Below are 26,923 nucleotides of genomic sequence, written 5' to 3'. Positions count from 1 at the left end.
GTGCTTAGGGACGTTAGTCCCCTTTAGGCCTAGGTGGCAGCTGAGTGGGGGTTTTGAGAATCTAAATTATAGACTTTGGCACCTAAAGTGGCACTTACACACCTAAATCTAGCCTACAGTGCCTATGTTACTTCTGAAAATGAGACTTAGGCTCCTAAGTCAGTCAGACCTCATAATGCTGAGTGGAGCAATGCCTAAATACCTTTAAAACTCTGGGCCTTCAACTATCTCATTGAGATGATAATAAAACCTTTCTTGCAATCTAATATCAGGTGAGATGTAGCAACATTAATCCTGTGGGAAATGTTAAACAATCCTCAGTGGCGGAATAATTGGTTTTATGTCGGAAAAAAAAAAAGAAAGTTAAAGCCATCCAACCCGAACACTTAAATATCGTACAAAAAGAGTCACTCAGTACACAATAGAAATAACTGAGTAACATATTGCATGAAAATTGGAATGACAGTACAGACATTCAAAATATAAAATCTCCAGCCTACGCCTTGTCTGTACTGTAGTGTAGTTGCACCGATCCTGACCCCTAAGCATAGGCAAGGACATGCCTGAAGCAGGGATAAACCCTAGTGCAAACCTCAGCTGGTGCAAACCTCAGTTTGCCTTTATCAGCAATTAGGGGGTCTGAAGCAGTGCAGCTACACTGGCTACTGATTGATAAATCAAGGCTATTTCCGAGTGTATACACAGATCTAGTGAAGCCATTGCAACCACCAGGTATAAAGATACCTATATTGGTGTAGTTTAAGTCCACAAATTTACTAAACCATTCCTCTCTTAGTTTTATTTATGGACTGGAGGGGTCTTACTGAAATTAAAGCATGGGTTGCCTTCTTGCCCTAGCTGAGTGCCTGTTCTATTTAGTGAGATACGTGCCAGGAAGAGAGAGTTGCTTACACATCTTTTTCTTCATAGGTTCCACTTTCACAATTTCTTCAATTTCTTGTCCCTGAAGCTTTGTACAATTGATGCCCCTAAGGTGCCAAATCCATATAACATAGAGAGGACGAAAGGCATCCATAACTGTCAAAGGTGAGAGCATCCTATTTATTGCTACTTGCTAACAGGCTGGATTGCAGTCTGAATCATTTAAGAATGAAAACACTGGAGAACCAGCAGTCCAAGAGGAGAACCTGTAGAGAAGATAATCTACCAAGGGTAATGATACAGTGGTAATGTAATGACATGTAAAGGGAAGACATGTTCTTATGGAAAAGTCCGCTTGAATTAATAATATAATAGGTTTTTTTGGGAACATTTGTGGACTTGAATATAGAATAATATCCCTGCTATAGAATACTATGGGATGATTAAAAGCAAATCTATTAAAAGGATACATTTTCTATTAGCTTTTTGGAGTAATTTTTGTGTAATCCTATCACATTTCTACAGAACCTTATTGATTTTATCCCTATTACATTGTATGAGACTTTTCCATGAGGGTATACATGATTGAATGAGCTATACAGGAGCACAAGCCTATTCACTGTGTGAGATATACATGACTAAATGAGATATCCATGGCAACACATAATAAAATGAGAACTACATGAATGATTGAGATGTAAGTGGGATGGACACATATATGAATGTACCCATTCTTCCACTTCTGCTGATTTTATTTTATAGAGCATCAGTACAAAATTGGTACTAAAATAACCATACTACTAACAGTAACCAAAAGGGATCTTTTTTGGTGAAGAAAACTCTGAATTAAACATCATATTAGTTACATTCAAATCAATATGGTTTGTAACCCTGAGCTATATTTAAACTCTGATTTGTGTTTACACAAGTCAACATGGACCATGACAAAGGATCAATAGAATTTCCAGTTTTAGTGTGATATGTTCAAAATGTAAGTGAAAGAAAATCCCCTTCCTCCCTTATGTAAGTAATAAACTGATCATAGATCATTTTCTGAGCCAGTGCTGAGTTGATGCCAGTGTTCCTCTATGACAGAAAGCTCTTGAGTGTGACATTGTGTAGAACTGATAAATGAAATTGTTTTTAATTGTTCACTTTATTAATGTAACTTCTGTTCACCATTCACTACACTTGCCTACACTGTAACTTCTGTTCCATATTGTAATTCAAACCCCATTTTAAAACACTCACTCCATTCTGTAAATGCTTCCTCCAACCTTCATTTTTGCAAACCCTGCTGTAATCTTATTAGTTTAGATGTGTGAATGAGGTATGTATGAATGATGGAATCAACCTCCAGCCCCAGCCTGTCCTGGTGAGATAAAGTTCAAATACCAATGGCTGAAGACCTAGACAACAGCCCTAAACAAAGTAAGAAGCATACACCCTAAAAAGAAAAGGACAACAGAACAACAGAAGGAAGATCAAAGCCAGGTTCAAGGCTGAAAGTCACGCCTGCAATTGATGGGTGATCTAAACCCAGAGGCAGCGTGACACAGCAAGACCTATAGACTTTGAATCCAAACTAAAAGCCTATAAAAAAAGAAGGGTGAGATGAGAGACCTTGGGTAACATTCTGCTGCCAACATGGAAGGACATCAGTGCCTGCCCAACAGAGATCCAGCTTGTCCTTGTGCCCGGCTTTCCTGGCAAGTTAGCCACCACAAGCTACGAACCCAAGCTACAAAATCAAGCTATGAACTTAAGCTATCTTCAGAACTGGTAACTATGCAGCAGCTGCAGAACATGTGATGGATGTGTGTGTGTGTGTGTGTATAGGTATTAGGTATAATGTGTGTGTATAAGAATTAAGATATTAGTTATTAGTCAAATCAAATTGTTATCATAATAAATGTGGCATCTTTGTCTTGTCCCCTTTAATAAGATCCTGCTGGTTTTTACTGGTCTAATATAATTGGTATAACATTTTGGTGGAGAATAGCGAAAGGGGGATTATTGGTATTTTTGCCTCACTTGTTGTAAACCAATCTGTGTGCACACAACCGGCTCTACAGAGCATGGTTCTATTCTTGGTTAACCAAAACCTGCTGGCCCCTGTGTGTGTAGCAGGAAAATAAAGAGCTCTTAAAATTGTTAACAAGACCTGCCGGCCTCCGGATAGGTAGCAGGAAAAAGAAAGAAAAATCAGGGGCAGTAAGAGGGTCCCAGGGGCCAGCAGTGCTGCTTGCTGAACAAAATTAAAAATGTTTTAAAAAAGGCAAGGGAAAACAGTCTCAGAGGGAGGAATGGAGTCAAAAGTAGCTTCTACCTCACCTTTTATTAAAGAGATAATGCCTTCTAAACAAATCCTTCAGAGATATGGGCACAGTCCTTAGACTGAACAAGCCCTTGCAGGTATCTGCACCATTTCGGACCTAGAGGATAGGTTGGCCAATATATCCTCATATGTAAACCCCCAAATACAACAAAAAGAGACGCTGCAGGGATCTGGCTGCTGTGGGAGGCTTGTAATGACAGCTACCTCCACCTAACAGCCTGTAAAAAGAAAAAAAAAAAAAAAGGAACATTTGAGACCTCAGAAGGGGCAGACTTTTGGGACCCCTCTGGAGAGTGGAAAGGGGAATATTTGGGTAGATTCCTCCTCCCAGGGCCAAAATGCCATTGCAACAGTAACAACAGTGCCTGCATTCTCCACCAAAATGTTATACCAATTATATTAGACCAGTGAAAACACGCAGGATCTTATTAAAGGGGACAAGACAAAGATGCCACATTTATTATGATAACAATTTGATTTGACTAATAACTAATATCTTAATTCTTATACACACACATTATACCTAATACCTATACACACACACATTCACACACACATTCCAGCTCCTGGACTAGCACTGAGGTATATTTCTAGAGGAAGTGTTTTTGAACACTAGAAGAACTGTGCTGAAAGTCTCTAATACCAGCTTATACACAGCCCAATCCTTCCAGAGCAATATTTACTGTATTTTCATTGGAGGAATGAGGGATATTTTTCTCTCAATGCACAGCAAACTGTGTGTATAAGTCTCAGTGTAGAATATGCCCCCACGGTTCTGTAGCAATTCTCTTTCTCCTACTCTAAAAGTCTCAGGATTTGATTCTGGTTTCACATCAGTTTAAACACTGATGTACTTCCATTAGCTTCAGTGGAATTATTCGACTGACTTCAGTGTGAGATCAGAATGAGCTCCTCAAGCTTTACGAAAAGGCCAGTATTATTCCCATCTCCTAAGAGGATTTCTCTAAAGAGAAAATAGGTATTTATCATCAAAACCAAAAGTATATGTAAACTGTAAAATAAAAGGGTACAGAACTAATCGGTATAACTGGTACATGGGAGAAGGGGACAGAGCTATTCAAAGCCTGGAAAGGGAGGATGAAAAACTTGAACTTCACAAGGAAGACAAGGCGAAGCCAATGTAGAGATTCCTAGAGGGGAGTGAGATGGAGTCTGATTCTCCATGGCCCTTCACCTTGTACAAGAGTTCATGTTAGTGCACAGTGAGTGCAAAACATCGCCACCAGTGCAGAATGGTAACATTTCATGGGCACTTGGCACTGGTGTAGATTACTGCACAAGGTTCAGGGCCAGGGAGAATCAGGCCCTATGGTCTAAGTAGTGGGAGAGGAAGATGATCTTAACAGAGGCAATTTGGGGGAACTGGGAATGGGGAGAGATGAGAAGCAAAGAGGCTGGAAAGGAGGAAGTTGCTGTAGTCAAAGGGTAAATAAGAACATAACATAAGAACGGCTGTACTGGGTCAGACCAAAAGTCATCTAGCCCAGTATCTGTTGTGGCAAATTGCCAGTACTGTTATGCTGGGTCTCATGCTTTCTCTTCTTTGGGGAAGGTTTCAGGGCACCATTGCTTGTCTCTGAACCGGTATTTTAATTACCCCACTAGTGTCCTTGAGGAGGGGAGTGGAGAGGGAGGGACCTGGGCCCGCCCTCTTCTCCAGGTCCCAACCCAGGGGCCCTGAGGCTTGTGGTGAACCACTTGAACTAGCAGTTCCTTCCTCTGGGCTACTTCCCTCTCCTGCCCTTCAGCTTGGGAAGGGACTTCTTGCCCTCCTTTTACACAAGCCAGGTGCCCCTTACCTAGGGTTTCTTTTGGATTTCTCAGCCCATCGCAGCACTCCTCCAAACTTTCCTTTTGTCTCTCTTCAAAACTGTTCTCTTCTCCAACTCCTTCAACATGCTCTCTGCTCCAACCAAACCTTCCTGCTCCAATTCCCACACTGTTTGACTGAAGCAGGGGGTTTTTATCACATGACTGACTGCTGGTGCTCTAATTGGCTTCAAGTGCTCTAATTGGCTTCAGGTGCTCTATAACAAACCTTCCTCCCCTTGCAGGGAATAAGGCTCCCTGCTAACACTCTCCTGCTGCCCTCTGGCCATGCTGTATCACACTGTCTATTGACAGTGGCCAATGCCAAGTGCCCCAGAGGAAGTGAACCTAACAGGCAATGATCAAGTGGTCTCTCTCCTGTCATCCATCTCCATCCTCTGACAAACAGACGCTAGGGACACCATTTCTTACCCATCCTGGCTAATAGCCATTTATGGACTTAACCACCATGAATTTATCCAGTTCTCTTTTAAACACTGTTATAGTAAGATTCCAAAAGTTTAGACAAGGAGTTTAGTGGGTGGGGTGGAGAGGAAAGGATACATTTTAGAGATATTGTCAAGGAAGAAGCAGCAGAATTTAGTGAGAATCTGGCTATGGACTGAGAAGAATGGAGAGGAATTGATGACAAGCTTACATGACTGCAAGATGAAGAGGACAGTGGAAAGGGATTGGGAGGAAGAATGAGAAGTTCTGTTTTCCACCATTCTGAGTCTGAAATGGTGGTAGGTTATTTAAATGATGTCAGAGGCGCAACTGGAATGAAGAGACAGGACTGAGGGAGATAGGCTGGATTAGAGCGGAAGGTTGGGTATAGAGGAGTAGACCTGGGAGAGGAGACAACAAAATGCAACTCCAGAGCAGTGGTTCTCAACCTTTCCAGACTACTATACCCCTTTCAGGAGGCTAGGATGTCTTGAGTACCCCCAGTTTTCACCCATGGGTGGTGGGTATCATAGGTTGTGCCTTCCCATCAGCCTTGTGTGGCCCCGCCCACGCTCCACCCCCAGGCCAGGCCCCCTCCTGCAGTTCCCAGCACTCTGCCTTGGCTGGCCAAGGCTGGCTGCCCTGCCTGCCACAGGAAGCCATGGGCTGGTGCTGCAGCCACGCCACCTGGAGCACTGGGGCTGGCCACCCTGCCTGGCCACCTGGAGCACCAGGACCGGGAGCACTGCCGCCCGGCACACCGGGGTTGCCCATGCCACCGCACCTTTGTAAAACTAGACAAATATCTAGATGAGTTGATGTATGACTGCTTGAGAACCACTGCTCTAGAGATCTGATTCTCTGAATGACTGACAGACTGTCTGAGTGACAAAAGTATAACAAACCGCTCTGAGTGAAACAGGAGTGACAAACTGCATTATGTTCAGAGATTTAGCATGAGCTGACTGGTCGTATTTATCTGTTTTGACAATTGTTTCAAGTTCTTTGTCCTTTCCAAATTTAATCTTTGTGTCTTTCCTCTTTGAACAATTTTTAAAATGACAGATTCTGTCTTTAAAGCCAGCAAGTGTTATAGTTTATAGTACATTGCCTTGCCACATGGAAAACGTGGGCTTGAGAGAAAAGCGAGATAGGAGTAATATTTTGGACTGCTCTTTCTCACCCTCTAGTGGGTTCTGAGGTTGGTATGTTCATTGTCTCAGTCACATTGCTAAGTGCCACTCCCTGGCAGATCAGGTGCATTGAACATTTGAAATACTTAGAGCCTGATTTTCATTTACACCACTGTGGCAGTGCAACACCTACTATAAGGTCCTTTGCACCACCAAGGATGAGGAAGGATGGTCACGTGGTTAGAATGCTAGCCAAGGACATGGTAGATAGAACTGGTTCAGTTCTCTGCTTTGCTAAACTTCTTGCATGACCTTGGGCAAGTCACTTAGCCCCTTTGTGCTTCAATCCCCAATTGTACAATGGAGATAATAATAGCACCTCCCTACCTCACAAGGGTGTTGTGAGGATAAATACATTAGCGCTAGTGACAAGTATCAGAGGGGTAGCCGTGTTAGTCTGGATCTGTAAAAGCAGCAAAGAATCCTGTGGCACCTTATAGACTAACAGACGTTTTGGAGCATGAGCTTTCGTGGGTGAATACCCACTTCTTCAGATGCATGTGGTGGAAATTTCCAGGGGCAGGTATATATATGCTAGCAAGCAAGCTAGAGATAACGAGGTCAGTTCAATCAGGGAGGATGAGGCCCTGTTCTAGCAGTTGAGGTGTGAAAACCAAGAGAGGAGAAACTGGTTCTGTAGTTGGCAAGCCATTCACAGCCTTTGTTCAATCCTGAGCTGATGGTGTCAAATTTGCAGATGAACTGAAGCTCAGCAGTTTCTCTTTGAAGTCTGGTCCTGAAGTTTTTTTGCTGCAGGATGGCCACCTTAAGGTCTGCAATAGTGTGGCCAGGGAGGTTGAAGTGCTCTCCTACAGGTTTTTGTATATTGCCATTCCTAATGTCTGATTTGTGTCCATTTATCCTTTTCCGTAGAGATTGTCCAGTTTGGCCGATGTACATAGCAGAGGGGCATTGCTGGCATATGATGGCGTATATTACATTGGTGGATGTGCAGGTGAATGAACCAGTGATGGTGTGGCTGATCTGGTTAGGTCCTGTGATGGTGTCGCTGGTGTAGATATGTGGGCAGAGTTGGCATCGAGGTTTGTTGCATGGATTGGTTCTTGAGCTAGAGTTATTATGGTGCGGTGTGCAGTTACTGGTGAGAATATGTTTCAGGTTGGCAGGTGGTCTGTGGGCAAGGACTGGCCTGCCACCCAAGGCCTGTGAAAGTGTGGGATCATTGTCCAGGATGGGTTTTAGATCCTTGATGATGCGTTGGAGGGGTTTTAGCTGGGGGCTGTATGTGATGGCCAGTGGAGTCCTGTTGGTTTCTTTCTTGGGTTTGTCTTGCAGTAGGAGGCTTCTGGGTACACGTCTGGCTCTGTTGATCTGTTTCCTTATTTCCTCGTGCGGGTATTGTAGTTTTGAGAATGCTTGGTGGAGATTTTGTAGGTGTTGGTCTCTGTCTGAGGGGTTAGAGCAGATGCGGTTGTACCTCAGTGCTTGGCTGTAGACAATGGATCGTGTGATGTGTCCGGGATGGAAGCTGGAGGCATGAAGGTAGGCATAGCGGTCGGTAGGTTTTCGATATAGGGTGATGTTAATGTGACCATCACTTATTTGCACCGTGGTGTCAAGAAAGTGGACCTCCCGTGTAGATTGGTCCAGGCTGAGGTTGATGGTGGGGTGGAAGCTGTTGAAATCGTGATGGAATTTTTCCAGAGTCTCCTTCCCATGGGTCCAGATGATGAAGATGTCATCAATGTAGCGTAGGTAGAGAAGAGGCGTGAGTGGACGAGAGCTGAGGAAGCGTTGTTCCAGGTCAGCCATAAAGATATTGGCATATTGTGGGGCCATGCGGGTGCCCATAGCAGTGCCACTGATCTGGAGATATATATTGTCATCAAATTTGAAATAGTTGTGTGTAAGTATAAAGGCACAGAACTCAGCAGCCAGCTGTGCTGTGGCATCGTCAGGGATAGTGTTCCTGACAGCTTGTATTCCGTCTGTGTGTGGGATGTTTGTGTAGAGAGCATCTACATCCATGGTGGCTAGGATGGTGTTTTCTGGGAGGTGACCGATGCATTGTAGTTTCCTCAGGAAATCAGTGGTGTCACGGAGATAGCTGGGAGTGCTGGTGGCATAGGGTCTGAGTAGAGAGTCCATATATCCAGACAGTCCTTCAGTGAGAGTGCCAATGCCCGAGATGATGGGGCGTCCAGGATTTCCGGGTTTGTGGATCTTGGGTAGTAGATAGAATAACCCTGGTCGGGGCTCTAGGGGTATGTTGATTTCTTCTGGTGTTAGTGTAGGGAGTGTCCTGAGTAGATGCTGTAGTTTCTTAGTGTATTCCTCAATGGGATCTGAGGGAAGTGGCCTGTAGAATTTGGTATTGGAGAGTTGTCTGGCGGCCTCCTTTTGGTAGTCAGACCTGTTCATGATGACAATGGCACCTCCTTTATCAGCCTCTTTGATGATTATGTCAGGGTGGTTTCCGAGGCTGTGGATGGCATTGCGTTCTGCACGACTTAGGTTGTGAGGCAAGCGATGTTGTTGTTCCACGATTTCTGCCTGTGCACGCCGGCGGAAGCATTCAATGTATAGGTCCAGACTGTCATTTCGACCCTCAGGAGGAGTCCATGTGGAGTTCTTCTTCTTGTGCTGTTGGTGGGAGGGCACCTGTGTATCAGTGCACTGTTCAGTGTTGTCCTGGAAGTATTCTTTGAGTCGAAGACGGCGAAAGTAGGCTTCCAGATCGCCACAGAACTGTATCATGTTGGTGGGGGTGGCAGGGCAGAAAGAGAGTCCCCGAGATAGGACAGACTTTTCTTCTGTGCTGAGTGTGTAGTTGGATAGATTGACGATATTGCTGGGTGGGTTAGGGGTACCACGGTTGTGGCCCCATGTGGCAAACCTCTCTTGGTTTTCACACCTCAACTGCTAGAACAGGGCCTCATCCTCCCTGACTGAACTGACCTCGTTATCTCTAGCTTGCTTGCTAGCATATATATACCTGCCCCTGGAAATTTCCACCACATGCATCTGAAGAAGTGGGTATTCACCCACGAAAGCTCATGCTCCAAAACATCTGTTAGTCTATAAGGTGCCACAGGATTCTTTGCTGCTAGCGCTAGTGAGGGATTGAGCTATTTCTATTTGGAATGAGGGCCCTGAGAGTCAGGTTCTTGGGTTGTAGCTCTTCGGGGCAGGGACCATCCTGTTTGTTACATGTTTGTACAGTGCCTAGTGCAATGCACATGGAGGACATTGAGAAAAGAAAATCTTACGACCAGCAGCTCAGACAGGCTCACTTCCATAGGTGGAAAGAGCCTCTCAGGCATATGCCCTAGTTGGGAGTGAGTAGAAGGGAACAGGCAATATACACATTTGGAACCTGACTCTTTCTCCAGGTTCTACCTGCTTGGCACTGCACCACCAGCATAAAGGAGTCCTAAAGATGGTGTAGCCAGCATTGGAAGGATCATCCCAGTGTGGGGGAATCCTCCTGTGCTGTGGTGACTCCCATGCCACCCAGGCCCCGAAAAGGAAAAGGTGCGTGGCTGGGGCTTCCCTGCACTTTGGTGAATCCTTGATGCCATAATAGCCCCTTAGGGCCATTGGCAGCCAATGTAGTTCACAGCAGCCTTTGGGCTATTCTAACATATTCCAGGAGACCTTCCAGGTATGAAGCTAGCTCAGAATCAGGGAAACACAAAGATAAGCCTCCTTTCGACCACAGCCTCTAGGCTCCTGAGCTGCAGCTGAGCATCTGGGCCTTGAAGTCAGGTGACCTTCTGTGGCAGAAATTGATAAACAAACAAAACCACCCTTTTCTTTAGTACTAACAAGCTTTCCCTGTTTGAATTTGTTTAAGGCAAGGATAAGTAACAGTCATCAGACGTGAAACTCAACATGGCACAGGGCCAGCTACCAAACAACTCTTTGAAGAACAGTTCGATCCCTGTGTTCACTGGCCTTGACCTGCTCTTTGACCTGAAACCCCTCTTCATTCCCCTCTATGCCACTCTGGTGGCTGTGGCTTGCACCGGCAACTTGCTCCTCATTCTCCTTATCGTTGTTACCAAAAAACTGCACAGCACCACTAACTTCCTTATTGGAAACCTGGCTGCAGCTGACCTGATCATGTGCATTTTCTGCGTCCCACTGACTGCATCCTATGCCTTTGAGATCCGGGGCTGGATCTTTGGGGTGTTCATGTGTTACTTTGTCACCCTGATGCAGACTGCCACTGTATTTGTGTCTGTGCTGTCCCTCACAGCTATTGCAGTGGACAGATATATTGTTGTTGCTTACCCCATTCGCAAAAGGCTAAGTCGCAAGTCCTGTGTCTACATAGTGGCCTTCATCTGGTTACTCTCCATTTTGGTTTCTGTGCCTACATCCATGCACACCCATTATCTGGATCTCAACAAGATTGGCCATGACATGTTCATCTGTGAAGAATTCTGGAAGCACCAAGAGAAAGAAAGGCTGCTGTACTCATGCTCAATGCTCCTTTTGTCCTACATGCTCCCACTTTCTGCAGTATCTATCTCCTACTGTGCCATTTCTTATCGCCTTAGGAAGAGGAATGTCCCAGGGGCTGCCTACCACAACCAAGAGAAATGGACCAATAAAAAGCGAAAGACCTTCCGAGTTCTCATTATTTCAGTTATGTGTTTTGCTGTCTGCTGGCTACCTCTGCAGGTGGTGAACCTCATCAGAGATGTAGACGAGGAGTTCACCATCTTGGACAAGAGGTACGTGAATGTCATTCAAGTGTCATGTCACTTGATCGCCATGAGCTCTGCCTGTTATAACCCTTTCATCTACGCCTCACTCCACGACAAATTCCGATTCCATGTTAGTAACTATTTTTGCCATCACAAGAAGAGGTCCAGCATCATGTCCCGCAAGGCCTCACGACTCAATACCTGCTCCACGCTGGCAGACATTCCTATGGGCATCACCGATAAGTTAACCCTGCAAGACAGGTTTTCTTTTAACTAAAACACAGCAGGAGATCAAATCAGCAGTGGTGGCATGCACCTTAGTTCTGGGCTTGTGATATTGGACACCGAAGCAAGTGGTGCAAGTTTTGTGACACTGGTGATTGGTTATTTCAAGACAATGTAGATATCTGAGACCTTTGCAGTAGTGCAAGGGAAACAAACAGATAACAGTTTGTGTCTGAAGGGATAGAAACAGCTCATCTGAGCAACTGAAGTGTATTCTGCTCTTTGTCAAAACAAGCAAATTCAACAACAACAATGGCAGTCCTGTAAGTTTAAGTTAATTCTGTCTAGTTTTTACACATTAATATTGTCCTCATTTTGTATAGGGTGATGCTATGGGAATAGCAGGCATTTCCTTTGACTTAATTCTTTACATATTAAACAACAGCCATTTGCTTTGTTGCAACAGACCAGTAATCATGCCCTCAAGATTAAATAACATATATTTAACTATTTTATTATAAATATAATGATGTTCAGAAATGGCCTATATATATATGTATGCTTAATATTGCACTTGTTTTCTGGTGCCTAAAGGTGCACAAAAAGTCAAGTTTGGATCAGTAAATTGTATTTGGATGCAAAAACTGGGAACTAGATGTCTACTAGCTGTATTTCTGTCAAATGCTGCATTGCCTAAATTGCTATGATTATTATCCAGATTTCTATGGCATAGTATCTATATGCCATGTATAGAGGTTAGATCCAGTCTAAAACAAGGATTTCCCTCAAAATAGGTATTGTATTGATATACATGGTGACAGCCAGCCCCAGGCCCAACAGATCCTGAGATGGAGAAAACCCAACAGGAGAGTGAAAGCCAGGGAGCACCAGAAGTGCATTTAATGGAAAGACTGGATAAAAAGGGATCTATAAAAGACAGCCAAGTTTGACTACCCAGAGTATGACGTGTATCTTATTGTGGTGGAGGGGTGTAACATCTGAAGTAGGGGATTGCTCGCTGGAGTTATGCCATCATTGATGAACGCTGGTCCAAAATATCGCCTGGGGCATTATGTAAGGTCCAACAAGAACCCTGAAAATGGATGGCTAACATAGGTAGCCAAGACACATGGCAGCAGCTGCGCCTAGCTTCCTGATGTGAAGGAAGTCTCAGAGAAAGATTCAACAGCTTGGGTTGCACAGTGAGAAGCCAGTACTGAGAGACCAAGAAAAGGTTTGTGTTAGTGCACTTCAGTCTCATCCCAGTGGGACAAGGTATTCTCTGGGACAATCATTCGCTCTTGCTTTTGATCAACATGAATAACTTACTCTCCCTGCCCTACTCTCAACTGCAGACACCCTTCTGGTGCTGTCTTCCCCCAGTGCAAATATGATGAGTTCACACCAAAGACCCCTGGGGACGTGTGTCCTCTGATGTCAGCAGGTGCCTCTGCAGTATACTGTGACAAAGTATTCAATCATAGCTAATCTTGCCAATCCATCAAAATTGCAGCTCTTTACAGGCATGGTCATCAGGTTGTTGTTTCATGTGAAATAGACTGTCTTGACATATCAGTCGCTGGCCTATCAGAAGCAAGGCTGATAGATCACTGACGCCATGAGGTGAAAGATTCATTACTTCTGTATTCCAGCAGTCCCAACCACTTATATGGGGTAGCATTACCACTGCGAGGCAAGGCCAAGTCCTTCTTGATCACTTGGATGCCCATGTCTTCTCGACAACTTATTGCACATATTAAACATTGGCACGGTCACCTCACCGTCATACTAGTCTATGCACTGACAAAGGAATCAGATGATTTAGTTAAAGATCATTTCTATGATCAGTTACAATCTCTAGTATGCATCATCCCTCCACATAATAATCTCATGTTCCTGGGTGACCCAAATGCACTTACTGGGTCACTGCGAATTGGGCTTGAACAGGTCATTGGCTATTATGGTTCAGGTATACCCAATAATAACTCTCCTGCCGCTTGCTCACATGCTGCACCTCTCAGAATCTCTCCATTCTTGCGGCATGGTTCAAGTGACGACACATACATTGGACGTCCTGGCTCTCTCATGATGGCATCACTCAGGAGTTGGCCCACATTATCATATGTGAAAGGTATCTCTTCACCTCCAGCAAAGTATATCACCTTGTGGAATGTTCCGTGAACATGGATCACCACCTAGTGGTTGCCCGCATGGTGATGACGCTTTGATGAGCAAGTAAATCCTCTGTGATGATGCACTTCTCCATGTGCTGGGTTTAGCCTACAGGTTTTGCTTCGACATTAGCAATAGATTCTTGGCTCTAGTCAATGATGACATTGAGGTCGCTTGGTCTCTGTTCACCTCTATGCTCCACCAATCCGCTGAGCAGAAGATTGGCTATAGGCACTGAGGACAGCGACCCTGGCTGTCAGAGAACGCTTTCCAGACAATTCAGTTGAAGGCCACAGCCCGCCAGCTTGGTGATAAGCACAGTTGTATTCAACTGAAGCAAAAATTCAATGCCCTGGCACTTCACGATTGTGAAGCATATTGTAACAAAGTGGCAGATGAAGTTGAACCAGTTTAGCCAGGGGATATTTAGAGCCGGCATTCTGTGTGATCTGTAACCTCAGTGGTGAAGAAGTACTTGCTACAGATGGCATCCTGAACAAACAGCCAAGGCCATCCATGTAAATAGGATTATGAAATCCTCTCACACTGGGTGGAACTTTATCACAGTGCCCTGAACCACCTTCCAGCTGCTGCTTCCTCAGAGCTGGATGATTTGGGAGCCACTGCTGTTTCGGACCCAGATACTTGTACTGATGCACCAATGTTGGATGAAGTGAAGTATGCCATTTGAAAACTGGAAAACGGACACACTGTGCTGATAGCACCCTCCGAGTTGCTAAAATGCGCTTTTGACCCTGTCGCAGAATAATTTCTGGCCATCTTTCACCTGGTGTGGAGAAATGGAACTTGCCAACCTCCTGGAAGGATGGTATTGTGATCTCACTTTATAAGGGCAAGGGACTGCACTGTGAATGTAAGAGCTGCAGGCCTATTGCCTTGTTGTCCGTGCCAGGGGAGACGTTTGCGCATGTTCTCCTGGTGCATTTGGAGCCCCTGCTACATTGGAAACGTCACTCTCAACAGTCAAGATTTACGAGAACTAGGTCCACATTAGATGCCATTTTGGCCCTCCGCTTATTGTCAGAGAGACACCATGAGTTCAAGAAGCCCCTGCATATGGCAAATGTTGCTCAGTTGACTGAGTCAAGCTATGGAAAGCCTTAAAGGGCATAGGTGTCCCAATCACTCTGCTAGACTTGATTAGTGAGATGCACAATGAAACCACTGCCCATGTAGATCTGGGGAATTGGATGTTGGCACTTTTTAAATCAATATCTGGTGTCAGGTAGGGCTGTGTTTTGGTCCTTGCACCCTTTTGTTGGACAATGGATTTCATAATGCAGCATTCTGTCAGGTCCATAGGCATTAAGATCCATGATCTCTCGCTCTCAGACCTTGACTATGCTGCTGACATTCACAGAATCATAGAAGATTAGGGTTGGAAGAGACTTCCGGAGGTCATCTAGTCCAACCCCCTGCTCAAGGCAGGGCCAACTCCAACTAAATCATCCCAGCCAGGGCTGTGTCAAGCCAGGCCTTAAAAACCTCTAAGGATGAAGATTCCACCACCTCCCTATGTAACCCATTCCAGTGCTTCGCCACCCTGTTAGCAAAATAGTTTTTCCTAATATCCAACCTGGACCTCCCCCACTGCAACTTGAGACCATTGCTCCTTGTTCTGTCATCTGCCACCACTTTGAACAGCCTAGCTCCATCCTCTTTGGAACCCTCCTTCAGGTAATAGAAGGATGCTGTCATTGTTCTTCTAGCACAGAGCCCAATAGGTTTTGTGAGGCACTCCAGCAAATGGAATATTAGTTGGCCAAGGTCAGCCTCCATGTTTTGTGGTTAAAGACAATGCTGCACAGCCTAGGATTATATCCACCCACGACTGCAATCTCCTTGAATAATGAAACTGTCAAAGCAGTCTCCAACTTTTGCTATTTGGGTTCTATACTCAGCAGTTCATCCAACTCTCATAGACTCATAGACTCTAGGCCTGGAAGAGACCTCGAGAGGTCATCGAGTCCAGTCCCCTGCCCTCATGGCAGGACCAAATACTGTCTAGACCATCCCTAATAGACATTTATCTAACCTACTCTTAAATATCTCCAGAGATGGAGATTCCACAACTTCCCTAGGCAATCTATTCCAGTGTTTAACTACCCTGACAATTAGGAACTTTTTCCTAATGTCCAACCTAAATCTCCCTTGCTGCAGTTTATGCCCATTGCTTCTTGTTCTATCATTGGAGGCTAAGGTGAACAAGTTCTCTCCCTCCTCCTGATGAAACCCTTTTAGATACCTGAAAACTGCTATCATGTCCCCTCTCAGTCTTCTCTTTTCCAAACTAAACAAACCCAATTGTTTCAGCCTTCCTTCATAGGTCATGTTCTCAAGACCTTTAATCATTCTTGTTGCTCTTCTCTGGACCCTCTCCAATTTCTCCACATCTTTCTTGAAATGCGGTGCCCAGAACTGGACACAATACTCCAGTTGAGGCCTAACCAGCGCAGAGTAAAGCGGAAGAATGACTTCTCCTGTGTTTACAACACACCTGTTAATGCATCCCAGAATCACGTTTGCTTTTTTTGCAACAGCATCACACTGTTGACTCATATTAAGCTTGTGGTCTACTATGACCCCTAGATCTCTTTCTGCCATACTCCTTCCTAGACAGTCTCTTCCCATTCTGTATGTGTGAAACTGATTGTTCCTTCCTAAGTGGAGCACTTGGCATTTGTCTTTATTGAACTTCATCCTGTTTACCTCAGACCATTTCTCCAGTTTGTCCAGATTATTTTGAATTTTGACCCTGTCCTCCAAAGCAGTTGCAATCCCTCCCAGTTTGGTATCGTCCGCAAACTTAATAAGCGTACTTTCTATGCCAACATCTAAATTGTTGATGAAGATATTGAACAGAGCCGGTCCCAAAACAGACCCCTGCGGAACCCCACTTGTTATACCTTTCCAGCAGGAATGGGAGCCATTAATAACTGCTCTCTGAGTACGGTTATCCAGCCAGTTATGCACCCACCTTATAGTAGCCCCATCTAAATTGTATTTTCCTAGTTTATCTATAAGAATATCATGTGAGACCGTATCAAATGCCTTACTAAAGTCTAGGTATATCACATCCACCGCTTCTCCCTTATCCACAAGGCTCGTTATCCTATCCTAAGAATGCTATCAGATTAGTTTGACACGATTCTTTACAAATCCATGCTGGCTATTCCCTATCACCTTACCACCTTCCAAGTGTTTGCAGATGATTTCTTTAATTACTTGCTCCATTATCTTCCCTGGCACAGAAGTTAAACTAACTGGTCTGTAGTTTCCTGGGTTGTTTTTATTTCCCTTTTTATAGATGGGCACTGTATTTGCCCTTTTCCAGTCTTCTGGAATCTCCCCCAGGTCCCATGATTCCCCAAAGATAACAGCTAGAGGCTCAGATACCTCCTCTATTAACTCCTTGAGTATTCTAGAATGCATTTCATCAGGCCTTGGTGACTTGCAGGCATCTAACTTTTCTAAGTGATTTTTTACTTGCTCTTTTTTTATTTTATCTTCTAAACCTACCCTCTTCCCGTAAGCATTCACTATATTAGACATTCCTTCAGACTTCTCAGTGAAGACCGAAACAAAGAAGTCATTAACCATCTCTGCCATTTCCAAGTCTCCCGTTACTGTTTCCCCCTCCTCACTGAGCAGTGGGCCTACCTTGTCCTCGGTCTTCCTCTTGCTTCTAATGTATTGATAAAAAGTCTTCTTGTTTCCCTTTATTCCCATAGCTAGTTTGAGCTCATTTTGTGCCTTTGCCTTTCTAATCTTGCCTCTGCATTCCTGTGTTATTTGCCTATATTCATCCTTTGTAATCTGACCTAGTTTCCATTTTTTATATGACGCCTTTTTATTTTGTAGGTCACGCAAGATCTCGTGGTTAAGCCAAGGTGGTCTTTTGCCACATTTTCTATCTTTCCTAACCATCGGAATAGCTTGCTTTTGGGCCCTAATAGCGTCCCTTTGAAAAACTGCCAACTCTCCTCAGTTGTTTTTCCCCTCAGTCTTGATTCCCATGGGACCTTACCTATCAGCTCTCTGAGCTTACCAAAATCCACCTTCCTGAAATCCATTGTCTCTATTTTGCTATACTCCCTTCTACCCTTCCTTAGAATTGCAAACTCTATGATTTCATGATCACTTTCACCCAAGCTTCCTTCTACTTTCAAATTCATGAGTTCCTCCCTATTTGTTAAAAGCAAGTCTAGAACAGCTTCCCCCCAGTAGCTTTTTCAACTTTCTGAAATAAAAAGTTGTCTGCAATGCAGTCCAGGAACTTATTGGATAGTCTGTGCCCCGCGGTGTTATTTTCCCAACATATTTCTGGATAGTTGAAGTCCCCCATCACCACCAAATCTTGGGCTTTGGATGATTTTGTTAATTGTTTGAAAAAAGCCTCATCCACCTCTTCCACCTGATTAGGTGGCCTGTAGTAGACTCCCAGCATGACATCACCCATGTTTTTTACCCCTTTTAGCCTAACCCAGAGACTCTCAACACTTCCATCTCCTATGTCCATCTCCACCTCAGTCCAAGTGTGTACATTTTTAATATATAAGGCAACACCTCCTCCCTTTTTTCCCTGTCTATCCTTACTGAGCAAACTATACCCATCCACACCAACATTCCAGTCGTGTGTATTATCCCACCAAGTTTCAGTAATGCCAACAATGTCATAGTTGTATTTATTTATTAGCACTTCCAGTTCTTCTTGCTTCATACGGAGGTTCTTCCCCAGACTGACACTGCAGTGTCTGCCATAGGTTGTTTACAACGAATATAGAATCAACCTAATCTCAGCATGACAACCGAGTTCAGGATCTATTAGAGCTGTATCCTCACCATAATGCTCTACGATTACGAAACATGGACACTATGCTGCTCAATCTGGGAAAAGCTGGAGGCTTTCCACACAAAATGCCAACGTCATATATTGGGCATAAAATGGAACAACTTCATTCGTAACGCAGACATTTATGGTTGCTCCGTTCTACAGACTACTCAGGTCATTGGCTGCAGCTGACGTCTTGTGCTTCTCAGACATATTGCCAGAATGCTGCTAGATGTCCCAGGGAATGCCGTTCTCCAGGTGGCTTGTAACATCTGGGATAAAAATTCCACTAACAAAGTGGTGGAAGCAGCCCAGAGGCAGATCTACTATTATATGGGTCCATCAAGTCTGTTCCAACTTTGGACTTGTGGCCTGTCAAGCTCTTGTGGCCACACAGGAACATACCAAATTGTAAACAATCGCTACAGTTGATATTCAGCTAAGTGTTGAAGAAGAAGTTTCTTCTTAGGTGTGTTTCTGGTAGGAGCAAATTCCAAAAGGCAAGAATCTGCCAGTGACAATGCTCTGTTTGATACCTGCAAGCTTCACCCTAGAAAGACAGAGTTTTTTGCATGCAGCTGACAGAGTCGGTATAAAAGAAGTGGCACATAGTTTGGACTATACCAGTTAGGCTTTGTAGACTGTACCCAGTATCTTGAAGTTCACCCAGAACTGAGTAGGCAGCCAGTGTTTTAAGAAGGCTTAAAAGTTTATGGATTCATTTTGCATTACACAGAATTGTTTCTAAGCAACAAATAGCATCTCTTTCTTTCTTCTACAAAAAATGTTAAAATGCACCACAGAGAATAGTTACATTACTGTATAATGTACATTTAAAAACAAACTAAATTGGTTGTTAGTAAAGGGCATACATTAATAAATACATTTTCCTTTGTCTGTGTGACATTCAAACACCGGAGATGGTACCAGAGAGAGTCAAGACAAGGCTCATTTAGGAAAGGGAAGTATGTTCATAAGCTCATGAACTGAAGCTGCTTAGCCTTCCAAAAAGCATCAGAGTGAAAAACTAAGTGGCTCCTATATTTCCTCCCACATATAAGTGTGATAGCACACTATATGGACATTCAGACACTGGAGCAGGTACTGGAGTTGGATCTGCTGTCACAGCCCCCATCTCTACACTTTTCCAGTACACACGTATTGCTTGCCTTGCTATGTGCTCAGCAGGAACGCTTTCCAGACACATTTTTCCTTTGGTACCCATTCTCTTCCACATTGTGCTTCTGTCACCACAAGATAATGCAACACCACCATCAGAATTACAACCAGAACTGGTGAGCTCATCCTCCCGGTCTGCTTTAACTGCTGCCTGTGCCACAACTCTGAGCAGCAGAGCTGCTCAACTTAAAATCCTCTTGACTTCAAAGAGAGCTGTTAGAACGATGTTCTCAGTGAAGGACCCTGAGCTTTGGATTTCACGCTCTTTCTTTCCCTGGTTCAAAACAGCCCCAAACTGTTGTCCTTCAGAGCATGCTGCAAAACCCATCTATTTCCCAGGCTTCTGGGGAGGAAGCTGTGGTGAGGCAGATATACTGTTGTGGGGTGAGATGTTTGGGATTGATTATTAGTTGGTTATTTTCTGTTTTTTTACCATCTTTATAAATAAAAAATTAACATGTGGAATTCCGCCCCCTGATTTTGTTACTTTACACACTGTGAAGCAAAGGGATATAGTTAGGGTTAGGATGTAGGATCTAAAGAATTCAAAGAAGGACTGGGTGGGGTGGGGAGACAAGACAGCCTTTCACATTCCTGGGAGTTGGGATATCATACAACAATGGTGTGAAGTTAAGAACAAACAGCATAGATTAGCTATCAGGAAAGGAATCTCCTTCTAGAGGGACATTAGAAGGAGGAGTCATATGCCAGAAGTGTATTCTCTCTCCTTAAGTTTCTATCTATGAGATTGAAAGCAATGTTTGTACCGATGTAGCTGCACCATTGTAGTGCTGCTAATGCAGATGGTCTATGTTGATGGGAGATAATTACTCCACTTCCCCGAACAGCAGTAGCTATGTTGGCAGGAGAGCTTCTGCTGCTGACACAGCCCTGTCCACACTGGAGTAACTTACATCCTTCCGGGGTGTAGCTTTTCCACACCACTGAGTGACTTAAATTATACTGAAGTAAGCACTAGTGTGTACAAGTCCTATTCACTCTTGCCTCTTCCTCCACATCAGGGTCCAGAAAAAGATACAAGGCACAGAATGCAACCAAGACAAAGTATTTATTTCAAAGATTAAGCATTGTCATATGGAAGAGTTAAAGAGAAATATTGCCACCTACCTTAACAGTGGCCGCACTGGTTTCACTATGGTCCTAGATCAGAGGTCCTTATTAATCCTAAACAAAAGTGGAGCAAAATAGGTCTCCTGGGCTTTATGGTCTCCCCCCCACCCTTTTATAACTGTATGTGTGGGGAGAGCAGAAGAAGGGGAATACACAGTGGAAAGAAGGGAAAATACAAAAATGGAGAGTGAGGATGAGTTCCTCAGCTACAGCCGAAGCTGCATCTGACCCCACTCAGTTTTTCAACCCTCTTTGTCTTAATCTATGTTAAAATTAGGCCCAAATTGATACTACCTAATGATGTCCTCCATTGGTATCAGTACCTTTCTTTCCAGCATGTACTGAATGTCAACCTGATGACCCATTGGGGATAGAAAATCTGTACCAAAAGGATCAAACACCAAAATGGCTACTAAGCTGTACAACATGAGTTTAGATGGACATACTGGAACTTGATGGAGAAAAGCGAGCAGCAAGGAGCAGCTGTGGCTGACTGATCAATGAGTGGCTTCACAAACTCACCACCCTCATGCCCCATTCTCTAATGCCGACCATCACAGAGAAGCTTGAAAATAGAAAGCTATTTTTATAAATCCAGTTGAAAAACAAAAGTAGGATCTGTGTTCAGCCAGCATCTCTGGGCCACTTTCACCTCTAGGCCAATTGTAGGGGCTGGTTTTGCTGTTCATATCCAGGTTTCTGTGACCAGTCCACATGAGGAAATGACTTTCGTGTAGCTGTCCGCTAAGCTTCCGATGAGTGAGAGTTTCTATCACCATACTTCACAAGAGGAGGAAGAGTTGTAGGAAGTGCAAACCCCATTTTCCCACTGCCAGGTGAAAGCTCTCAGTAGCAGTAGAAATCAGTCATGTCACTATGTTCTTAAAATGGTATTCTTGGTATTCTTCAGTCAAACTTAGCCTGTTTGAACATAATAGTCACAGTGGGTTCCCTAATCCAGTCTCGTTATACATGTGAAAGAGCTGTTGCATGCTTTGTACTTTCGGAGACTTTTGTGTGTCCTAACGTTGCTATTCTAAATAGTGTATTATGTTTTGCAGTGTAACCAGCTGAGGCTGGGACCTATTAAATGCAACAGGGGAAACTTGTAATCGATCTGTTTTACTAATATAAAAGAGCAAACACTATTTACTGTTGACTGCTGTCATGTGTGATTGTGCTCTGTGGAAGAAACTGGGTCATTTGTTCTGCAGGGGAAAAAAAGTAACGCTTCTTGTCCTTTTCAATAAATATATATAAACCCCAGCATATTTCTGAGTTTGAATTGACAGATTAAGGAAAAAAAATCAACAAGATTTATTCTCATTCTAAAAATGAATACTGTATTTACATGTGATTATCCTACCTGCTGCCTCTAGGTGTGGCTTAGAGATGAGGCTATGGTGGGGAATGGTGAAATCACAAAGGTGTAAGTTAACATGTGGTTGCTGTATTGGGATATTTCTACAAGCAAATGTAACCGGCGGGGGGGAGAGGAGAGAGCAATGGTAGCAGCAGGTGGGGACCATGTGTCTTTAATACACATTTTATAAAGTAACAAATGTAGATTTGTTTTAACTTACCTCATATGTCTTTATAGTCATAGATTCTAAGGTCAAAAGGGACCACTGTGATCATTTACTCTGCCTTCCTGTATAATACAGGCCATAAAGTGTCCCCAAAATAATTCCCACAGCAGAGCTTTTTCAAAAACATCCAATGTTGATTTAAAAATCGTCAGTGACAGAGAATCCATCATAAACCATGAGAAATTGCTCCAAGGGTTAATTACTCTCACCAGTAAAATTTTACACCTTATTTCCAGTCTGAATTTGTCTAGCTTCAATTTACAGCCATTGGGCTATGTTATGCCTTTCTCTGCTAGCTTGAAGAGCCCATTATCAAATATTTAAGTGCCTACATGGGGAACATAGACTGTAATCAAGTCTCCTGTTAACCTTCTCTTTGTTAAACTGAGTAGATTGAGCAGCTTTGAGTCTATCACTATAGATTTTTTCTAATCCTTTAATCAATCTCATGGCTCTTCTCTGAATCCTCTCTAATTTATCAACATCCTTCTTGAATTGCAAACACTGGAACGGAACACAGCATTCCATTAGTGGTCACAACACTGCCCATACAGAGGTAAAATAACCTCTCTAGTCCTACTGGAGATTTCCCTGTTTATTCCTAAGCATTTCAGATGAAGATGAATAAGTGATATCTACTCCCTGAGAAATGGTACTCATTCCCCTTTCCCTGCTTCTTCAGCCAAGTACTCAGTGACCAGACCATTCCTTCACATTTGATTTAGCATTACCAAAAATGTAATAAACAATATTAACATTAATCTTAACAACCAAATGCTGTCTTTAAAAGGCAAAACTCAAACTGCACTTGAATATTATCAAGGATTAGTAAGAATAATTCCAAACTGAATAAACTGTTGTGATGTAAAACCTCAGTGATATTTCAGCACTACAGAAGGAGATACAATTCCTAGTTCTTTGTCATTCAGGTTACGGTATCTGATAACATGCCATTCTTCTTCGAGTGATTGCTCATATCCATTCCAGTTAGGTGTGTGCGCCGCGCGTGCACATTCGTCGGAAAACTTTTACCCTAGCAACTCAGTGGGCCGGCAGGTCGCCCCCTAGAGTGGCGCCATCATGGCACTTGATATATACCCCTGCCGGCCCACCCGCTCCTCAGTTCCTTCTTACCGCCCGTGTCGGTCGTTGGAACAGTGGAGCGCGGCTTAGCTGACCTCCACTTCCCTAGCTACTCGTAGTTCTCGTACATAGTTATGCAGTTACAATCCTTTTATATATATATTTGTATAGTTATACGTTTTTCTTTGCTAACATAGTTAGTTTAGTAATTGTTAGCGGGGTTCAGGAAGTAGCCCCTTCCATGAACCTGGTGCTGGAGCCCATGCACGCCTCACCGGGTTTTAAAATGGGCTCGGCCTGCCAGAAGCCGATGCCGAAGGGAGATCCACACGACTCCTGTTTGAAGTGCCTCAGGGAATCACACTTGACAGCTAAGTGCCCCATTTGCAAGGCTTTTAAGCCGAGAACAAAAAGGAGCGGGACTTTCACTTACCCCTCCACCTTTGGTGCCGAGCGATGATCAAGCGGCTGGCAGAAGCGCCTCCTCGGCACCGGACCCCGCCGGTACTGCCAAGGCCTTTCGGCCCTGGCCGTCGCCGGCACCGAAGTCGACTCGGCACCGCTCCCTTCCTCCAAGGTCAAGAAAGCCTACGATTCCTGCTGGTGCCTGACGGCTCCCCGGCACGCGCCGTGGTTGAGCCCCCTGCTCCTGCTGCTTCCGTGCCACCTGCATCGCAGCCAGAGAGCTCATCTAAGTTGGATTGCCCGGCACCGACACCTGCAGAGGCACCGATGACATCGGCACCGTCGATTCCAGTCCCCCAGGGCCATTGAATCCGGTGCCTAACAGCTCCCCGGCACGCGCCGTGGTAGAGCTTACTGCTCCTGCTGCTTCCGTGCCAACGGCACCGCAGCCAGAGAGCTCGTCTAAGTCGGATCGCCCGGCACCGACACCTGCTGCGGCACCGACGACGTCGGCACCGTCGATCCCGGTCCCACAAGGGCCGTAGAATCCGGTGCCTGACGGCTCCCCGGCACGCGCCGTGGTTGAGCTACTGCTCCTGCTGCTTCCGTGCCAACGGCACCGCAGCCAGAGAGCTCGTCTAAGTCGGATCGCCCGGCACCGACACCTGCTGCGGCACCGACGACGTCGGCACCATCGATCCCGGTCCCAAAAGGGCCGTAGAATCCGGTGCCTGACGGCTCCCCGGCACGCGCCGTGGTTGAGCTACTGCTCCTGCTGCTTCCGTGCCAATGGCACCACAGCCAGAGAGCTCGTCTAAGTCGGATTGCCCGGCACCGACACCTCTGAGGCACCGACAACGTCGGCACCGTCGATTCCAGTCCCACAAGGGCCGTCGAATCCGGTGCCTAATGGCTCCCCGGCACGCGCCGTGGTTGAGCTTATTGCTCCTGCTGCTTCCGTGCCGATGGCACCGCAGCCAGACAACTCATCTAACTCGGATCGCCCGGCACCGACACCTACCGGACGACCTCGGTACCGTCGATCCCGGTCCCACGAGGGCCGTCGAATCCGGTGCCTGACAGCTCCCCAGTATGCACTGTGGTTGAGCCTGCTGTTCCCTCCATGCCAGAGACATTACCGACGGCAAGGGATCTCATTGCCATGACAGAGTCGATGCTGCCTGACCCCGGCACCGCCGGTGCGGGTAATACAGTCTCTTCATGTGACCGTCCTCTGTCAGCACAGCAGAGCGGCACCGTTCATGATCACGGTCCCACAGACACTCCAGCTCCTGTCGGCACGCCCGACACCACTTGCAGTCCCAGTGCTGTTTTCCTCATCGGTACTGGTCGCACTCGCTGCACCGGTCGGTATCCCGTTCGCCGACCCGCTATCGGCACCATTCCGACTCCCGGCACCGCAACAGGTACCTTGACTCCTGTAGCCTCTCCCCGAGCCTCGAGATCTCGGTCGACCTCCTGGCACCGTTCTGGTTGCGGGTCTGGATCTCGTTCCAGGTACCGGTACGCCTCCCGGTGCCGGTTCCCGGTGCCGAGTTGGGCAAGGTCCGATAGAGTCAGAGACTCTGCCTGTGCCTTCTTTTAGTACCTCCATGGCCATCCGGACACGCATCCGTGTCATCCCACATGCGCAGATCTTATGCTCAGGACCACGATTCTGATATGATGGCCAGCGGGCGCCAGCCCTGAAACCGAAAGAGGCTTGGCGAATGAACCTGCTTGGCAGCCAGGTGTACTCTGCAGAGGCCCTGCAGCTCTGGGTAGCAAAGCAACAAGCCTTGCTTAGCTGCGATAATTATAGCACCTGGGTGAAGGTAGTTTAGTTTATGGAGCTTCTCCCTCAAAACTCCCGCCAAGAGTTCGCTGCCGTCTTGGAGGACGGGGGAAAAAAGGTACCCAGAGCGTCCCTCCAGGCCTCGTTGGACGCAGCAGACTCTGCAGCCAGGACTCTGGCCTTTGGTGTCGCCATGAGGTGTATCTCATGGCTTCAGGTTTCAAACCTCCGGCCGGAGCTGCAGTATGCCATTCAGGATTTACCCTTTGTTGGTAAAAGCCTCTTCGCGGCAAAGACAGCCCCAGGCTGCGAAGCCTGATGGACAATAAGGTCCTAATGCGCTCTCTCAGCATGCAGATGCCAGCGACCAAACGCAGGCCTTTCTGTCCCCAGCCGCCATACTCTGTGCCTAGCCAGAGACAGGACTTTGGCAAACAGCGAGGCCAAGGTGGTCACAGACGAACGTCAGGACCCCTAAAGAGCCAAGGTCAAGGTCCCTCGCAATTACCACTGGGACCAAAGACGAACCTTCCAAGGTGCGCCTGAGGGCGGTGTACCAGTCACAGGCTGGGATCCCAATCCCGCTTTCTCCTGGCGTGGCCCCAGTTAATTTCAGATCGCTGGATCCTGCGCACGGTGGAGCTTAGGTACCACCTCTAATTTGTTCCAGCCCTGTCCCCCTTCAGGGACCCCTCTCACGAGCAATTCCTCGTACAAGAGGTGCAGACGCCGACGGACGAAAGGGGGAAGGGGTTTTACTCCCGTTATGCCCTAGTCCCCCACTCGAACGCAGGTCTCAGACCTTCCTAGTCCAACCGGTTTAGGATAAGGTTGAAGTTCCGCACGGTATCCCTGGGAACCATTATTCAATCCTTGCCTCCTGGGGGCTACTATGCCGCCCTGGATATGAAGGACGCGTACTTCCGCAACGCCATCTTCCCTCCGCACAGGAGATACCTCCGCTTTCTAGCCAACTGTCAGTACTTCTGGTTTATGGCCATAGTCGCCGACTACCTTCGCTGATGTCGGATATGCGTTTTTCCGTATCTGGACGATTCGCTTATCCGAGGAGACTCTGAGACACAAACCACTCAGCGCGTGGGCATCGTCACGGTCTTATTCACAG

At 45.6% G+C, this 26,923-nt stretch overlaps 1 protein-coding gene across 1 annotated transcript; it reads left to right on the top strand.

Annotated features, from left to right (window-relative positions):
• The first annotated feature begins 985 nt into the window (after window positions 1-985).
• LOC115651663 (prolactin-releasing peptide receptor-like) lies at window positions 986-11,643 on the top strand. Its single transcript, XM_030562768.1, has 2 exons — window positions 986-1,047; window positions 10,508-11,643. Exon 2 carries the CDS (start codon window positions 10,546-10,548, stop codon window positions 11,641-11,643), a length of 1,098 nt encoding a protein of 365 aa, XP_030418628.1. The 5' UTR covers window positions 986-1,047; window positions 10,508-10,545.
• The last annotated feature ends 15,280 nt before the right edge of the window (window positions 11,644-26,923 follow it).

Source organism: Gopherus evgoodei, chromosome 4 (genome assembly GCF_007399415.2).
Source record: "Gopherus evgoodei ecotype Sinaloan lineage chromosome 4, rGopEvg1_v1.p, whole genome shotgun sequence".
Classification (NCBI taxonomy): Eukaryota; Metazoa; Chordata; order Testudines; family Testudinidae; genus Gopherus; species Gopherus evgoodei.
Note: the sequence above shows the minus strand (reverse complement) of the source record. Positions and strands in the feature narration are given on the sequence as shown.